This window comes from Acanthaster planci, linkage group LG07 (genome assembly GCF_054643075.1).
Source record: "Acanthaster planci isolate LZ-2023a linkage group LG07, COTS_SCS, whole genome shotgun sequence".
Classification (NCBI taxonomy): domain Eukaryota; kingdom Metazoa; phylum Echinodermata; class Asteroidea; order Valvatida; family Acanthasteridae; genus Acanthaster; species Acanthaster planci.
Genome location: NC_141783.1, coordinates 18,909,160 through 18,930,387, shown reverse-complemented (window position 1 = coordinate 18,930,387; position 21,228 = coordinate 18,909,160). Strand labels below are relative to the sequence as shown.

General features: G+C 43.8%; 1 protein-coding gene across 5 annotated transcripts in view; it reads left to right on the top strand.

The window, feature by feature from the left end:
- Positions 1-21,228, top strand: part of LOC110976115 (axin-1-like) — a 41,259-nt gene that overhangs the window by 15,507 nt on the left and 4,524 nt on the right. For 3 of the 5 annotated variants that reach the window (XM_087139147.1, XM_022229128.2, XM_022229129.2), the window contains exons 4-10: positions 9,841-9,958; positions 10,783-10,920; positions 11,337-11,986; positions 12,297-12,434; positions 12,948-13,169; positions 14,236-14,355; positions 17,078-17,254. In XM_087139147.1, the coding sequence (XP_086995273.1) occupies positions 9,841-9,958; positions 10,783-10,920; positions 11,337-11,986; positions 12,297-12,434; positions 12,948-13,169; positions 14,236-14,355; positions 17,078-17,254 (1,563 nt within the window). The remainder of the gene's footprint in view (positions 1-9,840; positions 9,959-10,782; positions 10,921-11,336; positions 11,987-12,296; positions 12,435-12,947; positions 13,170-14,235; positions 14,356-17,077; positions 17,255-21,228) is intronic. The other 2 variants (XM_022229131.2, XM_022229130.2) reach the window with 2 other exon arrangements.

The following is a 21,228-nucleotide window of genomic DNA, read 5'->3' as shown; positions in this document are numbered from 1 at the left end:
ATGCAAACTTTCATCATCATGACTGCATTATTGATGAGCATGAAATCGTGGGTAATGAATGCCTCAGTTTCCCTTCTGAGCTTGGAATAAGTTGCCAGGATGTTGTTTTTTTTTCTTTTGCTGCTTTGGATAGCGTGTAAAGAAACAATTTCTTTTCCCGCAAATTGTGTTGATGACCATCGATTGATGAGCAACCAAATTTGTAGGTCAATTACAAATTTCAAATAGCTAGCACGACCTTACATGTGTGGGTGTACATTGGATATGATGTTGTACCTGCATGTACATGTAGGTCAGATAGTTTTATCAGTGAGTATCATGGAAGCTGCTAGGCCTGGTCAAACTATCGGTATTTTTCAAAGTGGTACTTCCCACTTCTGCCACATGTTTTGCAACATTTGCTTGGCAAGCTCCGTAAGGCGTTGGCCTTACAGTCCTTTGTCATGCCCCCTGTTTTTTTTTCTGCTGCCATTTGATCTAATTCGACCAACTGAAATATTCTGATCAGTGGAGCATGGACAGGAGAGGCAATGTTTGGCTGGTGCTGTTGGAGCGCTTAGCCACAATCATCTCCATGACAGCCCCTTTTTTCTGGTTGGCTGCCCACCGGTCAGATAATGCTGCCTTGGAATGTTGGCCCCAGAGAGAGAGAGAGAGGGGGGGAAGACTGTCTCAGAAGGGTACTTGTTCCTGTCAGTGGTCCCAATGAAAACCACCACATTGAGGGTGCTTTTACCTTTCTGGTCTGCTGAAAAAGGTGCTGCATAGTCCAGACCAAAAGTTTTGGGGGAAAAGGGAAAAATGGAAGAAAATCTAGAGAAAAAAAAGAAACAAACCTTGGATTACAAGATGATTTGCTTCCTGTCAGAAAGTTTAATCTGAGATCTGAGTATCTGATATAGAGTATGGTTGGTCAGATGTCCTTTGTCAACTTTTCGGTATTGTACCACTGAATATATGAACCCACATGTACAGGTATCAGCAGCAAAGCAACGACATGTTTTTCCTCGGAGTTTATTTGTTTGCCAGTAACCTTTCAGAGTTAGGCGGTAACCCAATATTTCAGTTTGTGGAACTGAGCGGCATTTTTTTAAATTTGCCAAAATGAAAAAAAATGGACCTGAAGTCTCATAATGTAGAACTTTCGCATGTTTCAGAATCCGTCGAAAGAATGGATAGAACCTGGGTGGTGATTTGTAATGGATGTTTGGTCGTGATTTTAATACAAGGCCTACATTTGCCAGCATTGCGGATTTAATGTGACAATTTTTGACACTCAGAATACTGTGCATGGCACTGGTGCTGAAGCAACAGAAGGAACACATACATGTAAGCACTTGCTGAAAAGATGCCATATAATGCAGGATGTACGGTACTGTTGCAGCCGTACAACACAGGTTGTGAGGAACGCTGCAAAGATACTCGTACATGTAGATACTATGTTTATTTAGTAGACTGTTCAGTGCCACCATGGAGGAAGGAACACCTGTGTTCCTTCCTCCATAGTACCACAATATCCACTGTTGCATTTTGTTGCATTTCCCCTGGGCGCCCAGGAAAAACTCTGATGGGATTATAGTTGGAGGAACTTAAGCCCATGTTGCATGCTGTGCACATGTAGTCACTGGGTGAATGGCTGATTTTAATGGAGCCACAGTCGGCATTGATTTCCACTGTCATTTTCCTGCTTTCTGCTTGACAGCGGCTGTGTGATCCTGGTGAAGATTCTTCCTGGCTGTTTCGTTTTTCAGATATTACCTGTAGTTATGCCCTCCTTTTTTACGTGAACCGCTAAGCACCACAGTGGCCCCGGCAAGTACGGTATAAGCCATTCCCATGACATCGGGCTCATCAGCAAGTCCAATCAGAAAAACCCCTCAGAGGTTTGAATGAAGACGTCGGAATGGCTTGCCGACTAAAAAAAAAAAAACGGAACCTTAGCCAGTGACCCAGTTATGATCTTATCACCAAATGGAGGTTTCTTTTATCCTGGGAAGCATAATGAAATCAGTTGAATGCCCCAGGTAAAAATGCAAATCAATGTCTTCTGGACCGGGCAGCTCATTCACACACAACAGCATGTTCAGCACAGCCCATGATTACGGACGTAATTCGAAGTGACAATTTTCCTAATCTGCATGAAGAGGTTTTGTTAAGTATTTTAAGAGGTTTCTCCTCACCCATTTCCTCCATACTTTTGTTAATGTCGACGGTAGAACTGTGCCGGTATTGTGTACGTGTAATTGTCACCTTGTTCGGTGAGCCTCTGAAAGAAATGAAAGTTGGCCGCCCCGTCAGTGTGACTTGCACTATGCTCCATTGTGCCGGCCTTTTTATCTTGGAATCAAATTTTCATAACCAGCAGTCTCTTTGTTCTGCCGCCATGCTCCTTTTCGCGTGCCGTCAGCCGAGAAATCTGCCGATAAACGTCTATTTGAACATGCCTCCCTGATCAGATTGTCTAGGGGAGAGGCGGCCCCGATTGAAGTTTGGGCCTGGCATGTTCAATCCCTCTGACAGGCTGTTTGGACTGCTTCCTGCCTTCCCACTGCCCAGCGCCTTGCGTAGCCTGTCAGCCTCACACTCAAGATTAAAGCACGGATGTCGGTGCAGGCCTGCTTGTTTTTTTGATCAAGCCCCCAAAGAGGCTCTGCATTTTTGAACTGTAACAGTTGTTGCTCTCTCCCGCTCAAGAAATTAACTCCGCGGGTCCCCCCTGGGGAGCAGCGGCAAAAGCAAGCCTGCCAGTTCGGGGGTTTGAGTTGATTTTTGCACAGTAATTCAATTTGATAGTGGTGGCAAGTGAAACAGAAAAGCACCATGTGTGACCAGACAACACCATTGGTTCAAGCTGGGAAAAGCGATGGTCCCCACACAGTAGGACCCTCAGTTGCAGCTCACCTTGCCAATTACCAAATATAACATTGTTATAATTACTGATCACCTGTACATGGAAGTTTGCTTTGGAGCCTTTAAGAGGGATTGGGAGCAGCTCAGGCTGGACTGGGATGGGAAATTTGAAATAAGATTATCATAAGTTGAGTGTGTACAACAACCTCACAGAAATACATGTACATGTACCATGCCTTTATTCCAGCGACCTCCAAGAAAGATGCACACACACATGTACCGGGTACATGTGTACCGGTACATTAACATGTTGTTAAGGAAGAAATCTGCAAAAACAGCTTTTTATCGCTGGACAGAACATGCAAGCAAACCATCATCACATTCTGTGTTTGCCATACGTACTGTAGGATTTGTTGACAGGGCGCAAATATCTGAAGCAAGATTACATGTAAGCCCCAGTTTCCGTTTGACTGTGGCTTATTTACAGCTCTTGTCAATGGCTCGTGTAGTCAGCCAACCTGGCATCATCCCCATGCTCATGCAGTCGCTGTGAGACTTTCCCATTTTGGCTGGTGTACAAGTTGCAGAGCTGTAATGCGCTGAACCTGCACAATTTTTGCCCCTCTGTGTTTATGGCTGTCTTCCCTCATGCCATTGCCCACACACAAAAAACGCTCCCCACAAGCCACCTTGTCCAACTGAATAGGCATTGCTGTAAAGTCCTAGGTGCTAATCCCTTCTCAAAGAAAAACCTCTTGAAAGAGCCTGCTCTGTGCATCTCATTTGCATACAGACAGGAGGCCTTAAGAATTGGTTGGAGATCCCCATCTCTCTCTCTCTCTCTCTCTGCCTTTTGCTTGGGGTCCAGTCGTCACCCCCCCCTCCCCATTCTTCTTTTGAAGGGGTGCCTACAGGACACTGGAGCAGGCCCACAAAAGACCCAGGCAGGATTTGGCATGCCACTTGACTGGGCTCCAATGCTGGCCATAATTGGATTATGGCTATGATTTGTAGTGAAAGATTCTTGAACTTGATGGAAAGGGGGGGAGGTGAAATCAGTTTGAAAGGAATCCAGTTTAGTGGGAGCAGGAAAGGGTGAAAGTGAAAAGGGCTTAGATGGCTAATTTCAGAGTTGGTCTTACAGTGTAGCAGTAGCATACACGCAGTCTGTTGGATGTTGACTTGTAGGGTTTATGACATGTATAGTAAAGTCAAGAATTTTCTGCTTTCTGAAAGTCAAATTCTGGTTTCTTCCGTTTTTCTAAATTTTGTATACAAAAACTATATGTGACTGTACATACATGTATGTACATGTAGTGTAGGCCTACATTTACCGTACATCTACAGGTATCTTTGGCATAATGATATATGTAGGGCCTACACGCACCATGTCACTGTGATCTTGGACTGGTTCCCATCTCTATTGATTTATTCATAAGCCGTGAGACGTCTGGGCACTATGTAGGGAACAGGAACCTGTGTGATCTCCGCGATGCGGAGCCGTAGGAAAGCAATACTGCGATATCACAAAGGAAAAACAGGAGGGGAAACGCTACCAAATGTTACTTTCAAAGTGAGTTAAACAGTGAAAATGAGTTGTCATTCCTAATTTGGGTTCATATTGATTTGATTAATTTTTTTTTATTTACCGGTATTTAACTTTTTTACCGAGAATTGCGCTTTCCGCTTTCTACCCCGAAATCTGCGATTATCGTGGATTTTCTGCAAAGCCGCAAATTCTGGAGTTAAAAGTGTAGGAAGGGATGCTCACGTTTACTAGTACATACTTGGGACTTCCGAGTCCTTTAGGCAAACTTTGCAAATGTAAAACCTAACCTACATGAACATGTAGGATAGGGGCCCAAAAGGGTTGTCTTGTCAGACGATGCAGTTATTTCAAGAGAGTATTGCATTATACACATGTTTGCTGGCATACAGAATGCTTTCCCTGTGTAGCAGGAAATAGAAATTAAGCAAACAAATGAGTCATGGTCACCTAAGATCCAGTGTTCAAAAAGAAATTTTGTTTTTATGAAGAAGAGAATGCAATTTCAATGCAGATTTGTGCCTTCCAAGTTGAAGTTGTCACATACATTGTACGTGTAGCTTGATGGGAAATTTTTTGAGTGATGTTAAGACAGACTGAGGTAAGACCGTCCAGCAGAGTACAAGGTCAGGCTACTTTCCCCTTCCGGGCATAAATGCGTCTTCAGCAGCGTATGAAATTGATCGAGTTATATGATTGGCAGAGCTCTGGAAGCCTATTCACCTGCCATCGCCTGCAACCCCGGGGGGCCCTTGGTGTCATCCGGAAGACTGTCCTGCTCTGTTGAAGTAGAGTCACGGCAGACAACAGGACGAGAAGAAAAAAGAGGAAAGATAATATAATCATGAGAACGGCATCAGTCTTGGCTTGCCCGGTGTTATTGGTTTACTGTGATAGCATAATACAGGTCCAGAAGAAACAGAAAATGATTTTTCCCGTGTTGGAAATCTGCTTTATGCCTGAAATCACATTTTGTAGTTGTAATCTAGTTAAGGTTTGGTCAAGGTCATGCACAGTTTCATTATTTAAAGAAAAGGCCTTTGTAAATTTGTTGGGTGGTGTTGTGTCAAACATGTAGGAGTCCTCACAAATGTACATATTTTATGGATTTTTTTTTTAATGTTCAAAAGGGCTTGAGTGCCTCAAACTGATCAAATGGTGCATTTGTTTTTGCAGTGCATCACAGGCACTCAAGAGAGGAATTTCACAGACTTGGTTTGGGTGGGGCTCGAACCGAAGGGCCACCTGTTTACTGGTGTCTGTGTCCCACCCACTCCACCAGGGAGTACTGCTGAGGTTAGCAGCAGAAGGTACCAAAGTCCATGTCATCTGACACAGTTTTGTGTCAGGGGAGGGGGATCGCGCGTTATTTAGCCTTGTCAAAATACTGAATTTTTCTCAAGTTATTCTGCCTTTCTACCAGTCCATTGTATTTTACGAACCCCAAACAACAGATGAAATTAATAAATGTACCGTAAAAACCAGACCCACTATTACAGGTGTACAGGCATTCAACAAAATAAGGGGTGCCTTTCAAAAACTAAACCAGAACATTCTTCTTTGTTGAGGTTTTGTAGCCCAGGAGCGTCTATAGCATGATGTGTAGTATGTTACATGTACTTGACTTTACCAAGTTTCAGGAGGCAGAGAAACTACTATCTAAAATGCACGTGCTGGGAATCTCTTCCCACATGTGGCATCAAGATACGTGTAGCTTCCTTGACACAGCGCTTGCAAAACATGGCCTGCATACATGTAGGTATGAGAAACACAGGTATACTTTGTAAAATGTAAACATGGGGAGGCATTCACCGCGTTCAGAGGACAAGTTCTTTTTTTTTTTAGGGAAATTTGAACGGAGTTGGGGGGACATTTCCGAGCCCCCGCAACATTTTCCGGTCCCCACAAAATACATGTTAGGCGAAATGTCGAGTGTATGTCCCCACAACTATGGTGCCAGACGTGGAGTACAGTGTATACTGTACATGCAGTGAAATCATATCATGCTAACTCCGCCCCCTTCTCGTCCCTTTTAATGTCAACCCTTACAGTGCCTCCCTCCCCCATCACCCGCTTCCGTTCTCCCAAGCGGCCAACTTCCTACTCCTCCCCCATTCCCCATCACTCTGCAGCATCAAGTCATGTGTAAAACAGCCAGTAAGAGCCTGCATGTACGGTCTAGTGGGCCAATGAAACCGGGAGACAGGAGAGCAGGTGGTACATGTACATGTATGTATGTGGGCTGGCCGTCTTCGATTCGTGCACAATAGCCTTAGATGCATGGTAAGCCCCAGTCACTGGGTAAAGAAGCCATTTGGGCTGAATCCACTGCAAGATTATTTCAGATGGAAGAAAAAGAAATTGGGGTACCGGTAGCATTTAACGTGAAGCAATTAACGTTTCACCCTTGTAATACCAGTGTACCCCTGGAGACTTTTTACCGGTATGTACCGGTGATGTACCGGTAGCTTGAATCATAATTAATTGAGTACGTACATGTACATGTACTGTACCTGTAGGTTTTATTGCATGTCCACATGAACATGTACATACATGTACATGTACCACACTTGGAGCAAAGTACAGGTGTCATGTACATGTACATGAACCCACATCTACCAGTAAGCCATGCAGATATACCCTACTGGTCTTAAAAGTCAACCACACTGTACATTTCCCAATCAATGTGTGCTATGTACATGTACACACATTTAGGTGTGAGATTCCCCTCCGGAAACAGACTTCTTGAATGTGCATTCTTTCCAACTAAACCAGTGTAAAATACAGGTACGAGTAATTATACCTAAATACAGTGTACGACGGTACCTACATTCACCTGTACAATGTGAGCTCATTAAAAGTTGCATGCACTTTAGACAGTGATGAATTGGAGACATACATGTAATGTTCTGTAATGATACACATGTCATATGTTTACTTTGCAACTGGGTCATTCCGTGAAGTCGGATAACAAAGTGTGACTCGGGAGCTGAAATTTCGAATTCACTTGTGTGTCATTTTTCCCCACTAACTGTGTTTCTCATAACTAGTCATACTTTTGCAGTAACTTAGGCAGAGAAGGAATTACACAGGTATTAGGGGGCTATGCATCATGCAGCGGGTTGTGGATGTGACATGGAAACCACACAGAGTTTCAGTGAAGATAAATGAAGATTAATTTGTTATTTTCAAAGCATTGGCAAGTATCCCAACAAAATTAAAACAATAAAGAAGGGAATATACCGTCAGAATAAAAGTCAGGGTAGGTACACATGTACGTGTACTCATTTTGGGAGAATTTTCCAGACTTTTTTGGTGCTTTATACTGCAAAAAATGTTTCCACAAATATGAACAAAATGGTTCAACATTATACCGGTACCTCTCTATGTATTCTTTTTATGATGTAAATTAACTGGCTAATTATTTGAATAGCCATGTGATTTACTCCAAAGTCTTCAGACTGTAGGCAAATAACCAGATGTAGCCTAACGTCCTGGGATGACCCATCTGTGAACCCACTCAACAAGCAGACATCGCTGAACGAGCGCATTTTATGACATGAATTATTGCCAGACATACACTGGATGCACATATAGTTTAGAACAGATACATTTCAGTATTCTTGCTTGAAACAGATGGACATTGGCGTAATTCTTAATCTACATGACATTTCGTCTCACATCACCGATTTGCCTGACTCACAAGGAGATACCTTGTACATGCGCCATATGGAATACATGTTGATGTGGTCACGCGGCAAGTGAAGATCAAGAAAAAGTAACCAAGTAAATTTAGGTGCTGCTCATAGCGTATGTTTACAGTTAAAAAGAAAATCCACACTGATGATTTACAGAACAGAAACTAGTCTCATTCTCAGACAGTGTACGGAGTATCTGGCCGTGTAAATTTATGTGCATGTTACAATTGTCAATAATTGATGGGACAACAGAGTGCAGACATGCATGAGAATTGAGTCGGGATTCAAAAGTGAAGTCAGAACTGGAGGTAAATCCAATAACTACAGGTACGTGTAATAAGATTTCAAGGCAGTTGTTTTAAATTCCTAAGGTGTATCAAATAACAGAAAATATTTTGAGCAGAATTTTCAGAAAACTATGAAAACTACGTAGGCCCTATTCGTGTGTACATGTATGTGGTGTTGTTGAAAAAAGTGATGCTGTGTTCCGTCTGCATCAACAAATCTTAACCGTCACCGCCATGTTTTTTTTTTCTCTTGGAGTCCAAACCCAACCTGCTTTTGTTGCAAGGTTTCAGTCTTCATTGGGGGAAAGAATCAGTTGGAAAACCCTGGGTTGCCATGGCAACTAATCCCTCCCAAAGGGGACATGTTGGTTCACTGACCAACGATGCTTTCTCCCTGAATTAGATACAGTTGTCCTTACCTCTGTATCCAGTGGGTAGAGGTGAATGAAACACTGGGTTGCTCATGCACATGTAATACGATAGTGCATGCGCCGGCAGGCTTAGGGTGAGTGCCTTGTCTTAACCCTTAACCTCTGACATGACGGCCTTAGATGATGATGAGCAGGAGATGTCTTGGGCTCTTTGATGAATTGTCTCAATCACAGATAGCCAAGGATTACACAATGCACGTATTTTGCAGATTCTGGTTTGCATTTATTGTCTGTTTATTTGTCCCTGTTGTAGACGATTTTTAGTGGAATTTTTAGAGGATTGGGTATTGCAAAAGCTGCATGTAAGGTGTTGGTTTTGGTGGAAAATATGCAAATTTACGTATAGTGGGAAAACTTGGACTGTACAAGTAACACTGTACATCTGCATGTACATGTAGTTCTTGTGATATGCAAGGTTTGGTTTACATGAACAGTCAAGCTGTACTCACATCTAATGACTCATGTTATGCCATGAATCTGCAGCAGCACAAGGAGTCTTGTCGAGCATCAAATGAATCAGAAAGGAAGGGCGTTCACCCCAAGTTCCATGTGCATTTGGGTTTGAATTTATGGGGGGGGGGAAACCAGGCCACAGTTTATTTCAGGAATTATGGTCTGGTTGAAGGCAGGCAGACACAGTGTGTCTATTTGTACGTTATCATATGTGAGATACACTCATTGGGCCTGTACCGTTGAATGTCTGACTTGTCTTTGGCTTTGTCTATGCACAGTGTGGCTTTCATTAAATATGCGCTGATGCACAATTTTCTTGGACATTAAGTTTTGTTCAGGGAGATGATGCTGATCAGCACTTGAAATCTTTTCTTTTGATATACACGTACATGAAAAAATGCTTATCATTTCACAGTGTATTTTTATAAAAGTCTTTAATTTGGAGGAAAGACACCTGTCTACTGTTAATTTCAATTGTTAGTTGCAACATTTGACAAGTCTCCTTTGTCTCAAAGTTCATTCAGCGAGAGATAATTTGGTGATTGGAATCTCATTTTTTTTTTCTCTTATTGCAGTGATGGTGGGCCCATGATAGGGAGACATCAAAAACAACAACAGCGACGGAGACAGTACAGGGCGATGAAGACCAACGTCAGGCAGAACGGACGGGTGACGTCATTCCCTCCCTTCCCTGTAAGATAAGCCGGGCCCACGTTAACCAAGTCTATTCATATGTCACTTTTCTCGTGAGAAAATGTCGTGTCACTCTATACATCGTGTATCAAATTTGTGCTTTCTAGTAGTTGTCAAGTTCTTCATCAGTGAATTGTGTCATCCGATGAAGGTTTTGTTCCAAAGTAAGATTTGGGCACACAATGTACATGTATTTGCTATTAGTGCCAAGTAAACCTTTAGACAGGATCGTACTGGTTGTTACATATGGTCCTTAATACATGTAGTACAATATTAAAGGACTGATTAGATTTGTCTCTCTGGGAACAATAGATTTTTGTCTGTTTTGACTCTGATGCATGTACAATGGGTATTTGCGTTCTGAAGTGCAGTGAAGCTGTTCTGGCTAGGAACATGGGAGGACATTTTTTTTACGTAGCAGCAGTTCTGCTTTGATGGGTACTGCTGATGTGCTTTATGCGTGTTTTTCACTCTATGCACTGAGCATGGGGGACCAGCTTCTGTTTGAATGTGTGCTCATCGCGTTTGCACATGGAGTGTACATGAGCTAATTTGGAAAATTTCCTACCAAACTGTCTTTGTGTGGCCAGTGAGGGCACACTTCAACTTGGGATGGATTTAGCGTTGATGTGGGCACCCGTGTTGGCCTGCGTAAGCCCTGTGTACATGTACATTCTGGCTTAGTAAAAAAAAAACAAAAAGCTTTCAGAATCCTCAATCTGTTGGGTTTGAGTTCAGCTATTTATATGGATTTGAAAATGCAGTTTTCTAGTCAGTAACTTGGAATGAGGAAAGCCTTTTTTTTATTTTGGTGGTCTGACAAGATCACCCAGAGGCCACCTAAGGAGGTCCAGCCCATGGAACCGGCTGAGTTTGCACGCATTTTGACTGAGAAACTGGAACGGGTCTTGAGACAACAAGAGATGGAAGAGCGGCTCTCGGCGAGGTTACGGAAAGTGGAGGTAAGGGGAAAGGAAAGTATTACATTATCTCTAATTTGTGGCACCCACTGGCTGTTAGTACGACCTTTGAGAACTATGCAACTGCAGTGCAAAGTTGGAGGGTAACAGTTGGTAAGAGAGTGCTCTGCGCTAAATTCAATTGTAAGAGAGTTTGCTAGAAAACCTATTTCTTGCACTGGTAGAAGTTGTACCATGGCTCAAGTGTGATGGAATGCCTGTACATTTGACGGACATAAGAATTTGAAATTTCTGTTGTCATCGTTCATGTACCTCAGAAAAAACACAAACAGCATACCCCGTGTAACTGACGGATGTGTAGACTTTGTACACTTTTGAAACTTCTAGTGGAGGGTAAAGTGAGTGACACAAACCAGCAGGTGTTCTTAGTCTTTGTGATTTGTGTTCTCTTTTCTTAGGAAGAGGAATCGGACCCAGACAGGACAGCAAGTGCGGCCGACGCGCCTAGGATATCGGCAGCCATGTTTGAGAAGGGAGCGCTACCCGAAGATGACCCCAACAGCATTCTTGATAATCACTTCTCCCGCGTGTTTGTGGACTCTGCCCGGCACACTCCAGGTGACTACTCACCCCGGTCCCAGTCGCCCGAGCGGGCGCACCGGGCCAAGAATCCCAACCCATTGGGTGGGCCGCTGGTTCCGCCAGGGATGACCACCAAGCAGGTGATCCCCCACCACCAGCTGCCACAGCAGTACAGCAAGCACGCCATGCAGAGGCAGCGGACCAAGGAGGCGTACACGCCGGGCTACAACGTCGACCCGGAGATGTCGCTGGCCGACTACAAATACTTCATGCAGCACAAGGCCAAGATTGAAATGGACGCTGTGCCGCAGAGAACATTAGCTGTCATGACGGGCGAACCCGGTGACTCAATATACCACAAACTCAGAGCTCGAGGAGACAGTTTAACCATGGACCTTCTAACGGACACAACGAAACATGTCAAAACGAAAAAATCCAGCAAAAAGTCTGATATTTCTTCCATCTCCAAGACAACGGACAGTGGAATTTACGAGGGTCCTCCTTCATTACCATCAGACAACGAAAGGTAAAACCACCTTAAATCAAGTGTTCAGTGATTCTTCTTTCAAGCGGGAATTGAAAAGCTAAAGAGGGAAAAAATAATCAGAGCAGAACTTTTAAACCAACTTGTGCGTAAAAACAGTGGTCTGAATTCTGATATCAGAGATTACAACTTTGGATCAGCCCAGGCAGGGGATTGCCCTTCCCATAATGGCTTTTTCGATAATGATGAGTTATTTTGCTGGGGGGGTGACCGGGGAGGTTCATGCCTTGTTGTAAGTCCCGCCTTCGTTTTCGCAAGTTAATGGACCTAGGATTTATGATTTGCCTGGCAGGATGCAACACATCGAGCAGTGGATTGAGGAGGGCGAGAGGTACAGCAAGCAGGTTGTCAGCAAGCCATACCGTCGGACGAGCCATCGCATGTCCCCCGATATCACCCAGACATCTTCCATGCCACAACACAGACAAAGGTCAGCTCTCGTACTGAGCACTCTGTCCAGTAATTTGCAGTGATTATGGGAAATAAGCATGAGAAACAGTCTAAGACACAACTCACCAAATCAAGTCTTTTGAGTGGTCGTCCCTCAAACGAAACATGAACAGTCTGTAAAAGCTGTCGACATTCTTTTTCATGTAATATCCACGCATTCGTCATTGGTGTGAGACTGAGCTCTCACTGCAAAAAGCTGTATATGTGCCCTTTATCTACATGAGTGTGAAAAATGGAGAGATGTGCTGGAGTTATATTAGCATTCTCACTGAGTGTCAGTGAAGGTGAAGCTTGTGGTTGTGTTGATAGCCGTGCAGTTCATGAAGTGGAGAATTGTTTTCATGCAAGGGTAGAATGGGAAAAGCAGTAACTATGGTTTACCTCAAGGTTTTACAAGGTGCCACCTGATTATTTTTACAGTCTCGTCCGAAATTGATCTTCTCCTGCGCATCACTTGACGTGTAAATTCATGGAACATTTTCAATTTTGACAGCAGTATGCCAAAGAAGCCCATCGCCTACAATACGTCGCGGCCTACCTCGCAGGAGCGGACCTACTGCGCCACCAAACAGCTGCCCCAGCGGAGTTCCCCGCACTTGCCCACCCAGCCCATCATGCAGGACCCCAGCATGCCCCTCAACAAGCCTCCCGAGCCCCTCACTGTCCTGGAGGAGGTGCGGCGCAGGATAGACGTCTCCAGCAAGCAGCGCCAAAGGTAGATCTGGCATAAGAATTCTTCCACCCTAACAGTCCCCAGTCGTCCACCTGTCGAAGGACTGTTAGGTCAACTCAGTAATTACATCACAACCTTCACAAGATTCACAGTATTGAACAGTTCCTGTCATTCAACTATGTAATGTATTATTATCCTTGCTGATTGGGCTTACATCGTCTGAACATTCCCGTAACCATTTCAATTCACTGAAGAGTAAATGGAGATGGCCCAGTGCTGGCATTTCAGGTGCAGATGGCAAACCAGAATAACCCTTAATGCCCTAACAGGTACACAATCACTCCTGCAGAGAGGTAAAGTGACTTGCCCTAGTTTACAACTTGCAATCAGGTGCTTGATTCAATCCCAGACCCCATTCAGGCCTCATACCCCACCGCACAGATCCCTGTTGAGACTGATGTATGTTAATATCTGATGTCACACTGCTATCCTTGCACTGTGTCTAAGTGTGCACTATAAGTTATCCTTCCATGCTTACTGGAACATGTCTGTATATTTTCCATCCCGAATGCTGTTGGAATACATTAGGTCGAATGCTGCTCTTGGATCCAACGTGACACAACAAGTCACAAGTTACCAGAGCTCCTTTGTAGCGGCAAGCATTCAAATCAGTTTTCAGGCGAAGAGGAAAGAAATTGGTGGCGTCAACTTGCTCTCTGCACTTTCTCCATGTTTATTGCGATGTCACAGTTAAAAATGAAAAGCTCAGTGTGCTCTTGCCAATGTACAATAAAAACAAGTAACTGGGGAAAAAGAAACCTCAAGACTCAAGTTTGCTGGATGCTGCTGCATGACATGGAAGTGAGCACGATAATCGAGCAGATAAAGAGATCAAATCTGCTGTGTAACATTGCATATTGCCCTGGGCCTACCTAGGTGAATGAGTATCAGTAGTGTGTATGTTTGTTGGGATTCCAGTGTGTAGTCGCTTTTTATTAAAATGCGACACCCACGTCAAATTTCAGTCGTGCATAATCAAGCCACTACATTGAATTGTACGTGTAGTTGATCTCCACCGACCTCTCTGAAATGTTTGCCCTCCCCGCAGGCATTCGGATGGGATGCGCAAGGAGAGGAGACCCACCAGCAACAACCCGCCCACTCGTGTGACCTCGGCTCCAGCCAAAATGGCCCCTGTGGTCTTGTCAGATACCACGGAAGATCAAGGGTAGGTTTTTTTTTTTATTGTTTATACCCTATATGTGACAGATATAGGAACAAGACTATCCCTCTGCACTCCCCAGATCTTCAATCCAACTTTTAATACACCAGTACGAGAAAAATGTCTTCCATCCTGCTGCTTTTTAATGTTATATTCACGCTGGCTATAGACCTTTGTCATGGAACAGCCGTCTTAATTTTCTACCATTCAAAGCAATGTAACCAAACGAATATATGAAGTTGTATTACTGCTGCCAATGGGTCTACTGGGAACAAGACAAGCACGGCAGCATCATGATAACTGTCTATTACCTGTTTTCATACACGTCCCAAAGACACAGCCTGGGCAGTCATGTTTAAGAAAGTGATATGTTAGAAGATGCATTGTTCTCATTTAACTTCGTTTAGCCTGCTAGTACAAGTATGCCATCACTTTAAAAATTGACTTTTGAAATTTCAATCAGCAAGTGTTTTTAGGCACAACAGGCATGATGCTGGTAATTAATTCTAACTTGCACAAAAGGAATGCAGCAAGCTGACATAGTGCATACAATTCAGCATGTGTTAATGGTGAGAACACCGTAGTACCAAGCTCTTTTGATTCTTGAGGAAGTTCTGTGCGTGTAAAACACTGAAAAGAGCCCATTGCTGTCTTTCGACACAAGATAATTGCATTGCAAAGATTAATTACTGCTGTTGTCTAGCAATCGTCGCACAAAAATTAGTGTCTGCCTCCTTTTTGATGAATTTCCTGGATCTGTGAAATCATGAAAGGGAACAAAGGCTGTATTGTGCCTTTGTGTTGTTTTCGTTGTGGACAGCCAGCCTATCGCCTTTCCCTCTCCCAGCTTGGCTTTTACTTCTTCACTCCTTTCACAGCGTCCCTCAGCTGGGGTTGGAAAGCCTTTGAAAACAACTGCTTCCCGTGAATGCTGGCGATAAAGTAAAATGAAAAACAAACACGCACTAATGGAATTTAGGTGCTGGTGGCCGTTCCTGATGGAATGTTTGTTGTCATGAACATGAAATTTTTTCATTTCATTGCTCAGTTGTGAAACCAATTTCGGGTGCTGAACAAGCCAAAAAAAATCTAGACAACGGTGACAATGCTTTGTCAGGATGCAGAAAGAGCGGAAAACTTGCCGTGATGTAGCTGGATTTTTAACGGTCAATTCAACTTGGAGGGAATAAATTCTGACTTGGGAGTCACAATTCTGTTCAGATCCAACTGAAAATATTCCTAGCCGGCCCCCCCCAATCATTCTCCCCTAAAAAGAGAAAAGCAAATCACTGTAGTTAATGGTACATGTGTGCACAGTGTGCTGTGAAGATGCCTGAACTCGGCCAATCCTTGAGCTCATGTTGAATTCAATGTTTGCAGCTGAGTGGACGTAGGAGTCAGCTATGGCACACATTTTTTTTTTCAATTTTGAGTTGAGTACGGTCCCTGTTCCCTTCTGATAGCCTATGCCGAAAGATACTTCCCCTTCCCCTCCGAGAAAAACAAAATGGAAAAAAAAGAGACAAAGAGTTCCTCTCTAAAGGGGATGTGTGTTGCTAATGCATGTGATGTGTGATGGATATGCTGTGCATTGAGAAACGGCAGGTTAAAAAGCGAGGCTTGAATGCCGCCTTTCTGGACAGATTTCCCCATTGTTCAGAAGGGAAATTAAAATCCAGGCTACACCTGACACAAATGTAGTATGTGCATTATGTGATGTAGAACCCCCCCCCCAGATGTAGGTTAGAAAATTAAAATTAAGCGTCATCAACGTTGTTTTGATATTACCACGTTTCTGTCCAAGTTTTCTTCGGTCGTTCTGAGCACTGATGAGCATCACAGATGTTATGTACATGTACAGTTCATGTACAGTCATAGGGTGGGCATGGTGTCCATGTTAACCCTAACCCCCTAGGCTCCTGCACTAGAAAGCATACTGAACCTCACAAAATCCAACAGGTTCATGTATTTGTTTATGTAGTTGTACATGCAGGTCACTGTGCCAAACCTGATAAACTCCAACAGAACGAGCCCGTTGGAGTTTGAGTGATACGGTATGGATGGGTCTATACAGTATAGGATGACTTGCACTGAACACTACCAAACCTGACAAAATCAAGCATAGTCCAACAATTGGTACAGCAAGCCAGACACTGCACACAGTGACCCGTGTGTGTCCCAACTCACACAGAATCCAACAACATCTCCCTGGGCCTTTCATTCCAAGTCTCACAAAATTCAACAACAAGTTCCTCAGGTATGGTCCCAAACCTGCCAAAACCTCACAAAACCTGCTGTTGAAGTATGGCAGGTTTTGGGCAGTTACGGTTAAGGAACCAACACAACGGCCTGGCTGTGCCCTCTCAGTGTGTGAGTTTCCTTCCCGAGAAATGCAAACAACTTCAGGAGATGAGATTTAGATGTAGAGCAGCTCAATCCACCAGTGGCATGAACGCCAAGTTGGCAACCAGTAAATAAAATGAAATCCGGCCTCCAGCTGGCCGTTTGGGGGGGATAGCCAAATCTCCAGATGAGTGCATAGTTTTGCAGCCACTTACCTTTATTATGCAGTGCTCAGTACATTTTTTTCCTATCTGTAACTCTTAAAGAGGGTATTTTTAATTTCCTTGTCTGTTGATCACTTCAACTTTGTAATCTTTTCAGGTACCGTTAACTTTTTTTGTGTGAGCATGGTGGTTACAATTGCTTGTCCTTATCTTTTCCACAGCAGGAAGAGTGGATCCAAGCAGCGAAGCGTAGCCCCGCCAGACGGTAAACAGACAACGGCGACAACAGTGGCCTACTACTTCTGCAACGACCCCATCCCCTACAGAACGACGCTACCCGGCGACAAGATCACCCTGGCCCAGTTCAAGACGCTCATTTCAAAGAAAGGAGACTACAGGTAGGCCGACACATTGGCCCTCATTGGCCTTCCAGATCCCACAAAATCCACCAGGAGATTTTTAGGAAGATTTTGCGGGGTTGGAGATGCTCCTTGCTTCCATCTTAGATGGGAACATAACACAGGTCTGCATGCAGTGGAGGATTCAGAAGAATTTAGGCAAGTTTCCTAGCCAGGGGTCTGATCTGCGGAAAATCTGGCTTCAAAAATTTCTTTGCCCAGCATAAAATGGCAGAGTACTATTTGCTGGAAATATACATGCTGTGATTTTTGGCGAGTAATCTGTGCTTGCTACAAAGCATTGGGGTTAGGTTTTTTTTTTGGTCTTGCAAATTAACAGCTCTATGAAGTTCAGCCAAGGAGTTCTGCTGGCAAGGTTACTCATTCCTTTGTCACTGAATTAAAAAATCTAAAGACTGAAGAAAATCAAAGTCTGTAACCTGCCTGTTGGGCATTTTGTATTATTCCGTTATGTCATGTGATCCCTTACTATGCTCTTGGCATGGAGAAGTATCCACTTCCAACTCCCCTTACTTAACTCTTGCCCAAAAAGCCTCTCACCTGTCAGTTATGATTTGACTCCTAATCGGAGCTCACCTGATCAGTATCACATTAAGTGCACGTCCCTCTCCGTTTTTAAGAATTCCCAGTCATAAAATCTAATTTGAAACGCTGGGACGATGGACATTCACAAGCAAGGATGCACAGACCCCAAGGGATGTGGGCTGTCATCCTCATCACAGTCCTATCACACTTGGCTGCACTGGCTGGTCAGCCGAGGCTGATGGGCCGGTCACTCACTGCGGACAGTCCAGAAGGAAATACACATATCTTAGAGCGTCTTTTTTGGCGTGTGGTATCCGCCGCTTATCAGATGGAATTTGCATGGCATTATTCCCTCTTGTGATTATCTGATATGGAGGTGAAGAACACGTCCGCGCAAGACTTGTTACTGGACTGTGAAATGCAATCAGTATTCTTCTGGTTTGAAGCACTTGAGGATGGCTGTTCCTCCTGAGAAGAGACGCATAGCCTTAGAATTTCCAGAATCCAACTTGGCTTCCGTGTCAGAATTGGTGCTGTTCCCGAAATTAATTCTGGTATACCAGTGTGCAAGTTATGATTTGTTGGTCCTGATTAAATGCCTGTCTCCACACAGCTCTTGTTTTTCTTGCCTGACATGTTTCTCTACATGCCCGATTGCTTGTGCCAATCTTTTCTGCAGTGGTACAGGATGGCCGTTACTGTAGGACACTAATTCCCCCCCCCCTCAAGAATAACTAAGTTCACGTTGGCATGAAATGCCCCTTTGAATTAAGATGCAAATCTAACAGTGAAAGCTGCAGATAATGAAGCAGATACGGAGTTTCAGTCTAGCCCTTGCTGTAATAATCCTACATTGGCTGGGGTGAATTTTTACACCATAACAACTAAGGAAGGCCAACCGCATTATGGCACTCAATCCAGGGGGGGGGGAAGAACCTTGAGGTGCTAGGACAACGAAATATGATATCGCTATCCCAGGGAATTGCCCCGGCTCCCAGGCTCCCGGTTTCCCTCTCCTGGCTTCAGGGTCTTTGCCTTCTAGAAGCTGAAGTCACATCCGCACTTGATGCCTTGTACGTTACTGACAGATCCAGCAGGAGATCAGAGTGCTCACTTTTTTTCCCCGCTTTTGATTTTGTTGGGATCAGCACGCTGCTGTCCACTGGTTGGCCTCTAATGCCCCCCAGGCAGGCTTGTCAGGTCAGACTGGCTGAGGTGTTGCTCTTGCACCAAGATGTTATTTTGGGCTGATGAGAGACGAGATTAGGGCCGGACTGAATTCTGGGGTCTCCACATAGGCTGCTTGGTACCCTGATATCACTGGTACCGTATTGTTCAGGAAGAACTATATAAGCTTTTCCTTCGAGTGCTTTGTGACAGTTACTAGTGGTGAACTTAGAATGTGAGATTTTTAAAAGAAACATGTTTAATAGTTTTTCTAAACCAGAAAAATAGCTACAAAGTGCAAAAATTAATAAAAAATAATGCAACAAATTATAGAATGCATTACCAATGCATGCCCCTTTAATTTCTTGTTCCTTTTTGTATGTGACTCACAGGAGGGTCCCTTTATTACAAATGATTTATTCTTTATCATTGAATTTGGCTTTCCAATTGCAAACAAAGTACATTGCAGCAAATTACAGCCCTGTTTTTGCACCACTTAAGAACCCTACCAAATCTCCTCATCATCCAACCCATCCTTGATCATTTCCTCTCTTGCTCTCTGCTCAGATTAAGAAGCAGTAAGGGGAGGCAATTTTCCCAATGAACGTCTCAATTTTGAATACCCCAAAGTAAACACTGTGGACTCAACATTATCATGTAGGCAGCCCCTTTGATGTCAGAACTCTCGAGAGAAGAATCCTCTGTTTTTGGAGGAGGGTCCAAACCGCATCAACAGAAGCTCTGTACTCCTTCAAATTCACGGGAGTGAAGATAATCACTAATCATAACACTCAGGGGGAAGCGTTTTCGGATTTTAGTCGGCCGCGTCTCGAGAGCGGCAGTTTAAAAAGACCCTGAACAGTCGGGAGGCTTCGTGAGAGTGGTCTTCTTGGAGAGATGTTTTCATTGTCTGATTACCTCCCTGCCCCTCCTCCCTTCCTGCGCATTATTTCTGCCAGGATGCTTCCGCCATCCCGAGGGAGCTGCCGTGGCCTTTGCTCAGTACCGGTAAGGCTGGCATGGTGGCGTTGCTTTCTGCCAGGTTAGAATCACTGACCGAGAAATTCGGGCGAAAAATAACCAGGGAACGGCTTCAAAACTGTAAAATGCATTACTTCAGGAAAATCCCCCCAGAGTGAAGTATTTCTGCCGTCAGGAAGAAGCGAAATTAATTGAAGAAGTCTAAGAAAAGTTTTTGTATGACTTCATGTGAAAGACGTACAATCTAACATTTTTTTATTCATTAGTATGTTTGAGCACATTAAAATACAGAGAGGAAAGCATAACAGTGTGTTGGTTTAACACTTTTCTGTTCCTTTCAAAATTGAGAAGACAGGCGAAGGGAAGGCTTTCTGTGTCTGTTTTTGCTACATTAAGTGATCTAAGTGATGGATGCCCTCAGGGAATCTGAGAGGCAGGGCACTGAATGGCCGTCCTGGTGCTGCCCCACTGCGGTTGTAAGGCCTAAGTCTGGAAGAGAGATGGCACAGGGGCCAAAGATGCAATCTCATTGTTTTGCCAGCCACTCTGTCCGTCGCTTGATAGAGCATTTTGTTTAGAGAAAGCCGAGCTCTCCAGAGGCAATTTGAAATTGCTAATTGGCTGGAGAAGGGACAAGAGTAGGTGTTGTCATTTGGCCAAGGTACTCATCAGGGGTCATCAGGGCTGCGCATGTGCACGCAACCATCTGTCTTGCAACCTGTTAAAACATCTCTTACTGAAGTATGTTCCTGTTTTGGTCATTTCTGTCTAAAGCTGTGTCATTTTTCAATTTGGTTTATTAATCGACCCCCCCACACACACACTAAATGCAAGCTCAGAAGTTTGATAGTTCAAAGCATATTCCAACCAATAATGATTTCTGATGTATTTAAGTGCATAATTAGCAGACTTGGAGGCTGTGCCAGCAATAGGCATCATTGTCTAAATCTATGGGTGCATTTGCTGTGGTGTTACAGGAAAAACGTCAAAGGCTCAGTCACAAACGACCCAATTTTGACATTGTTTAAAGCTCTCAGTATTCAGATGTTGGACAGTACCACAAGGGTTTAATTCAGTTGACTTTTAATCAGTGAGGAATTGTGTTAGTTGAGCTGCTCAATCAGATTGTGAGTGAAAATAAACAGAATAAGTGGTCTCTAGTCCCTCCAGTTCTTCCAAAGAGATTTAGGGATTATGTTAGTGGTTATTATCATGTGGAGTGCGTAGGCAAGCACCATCTGCCCTTGTGGGAATCGACCGGAGTTTGGATGGAATAGATT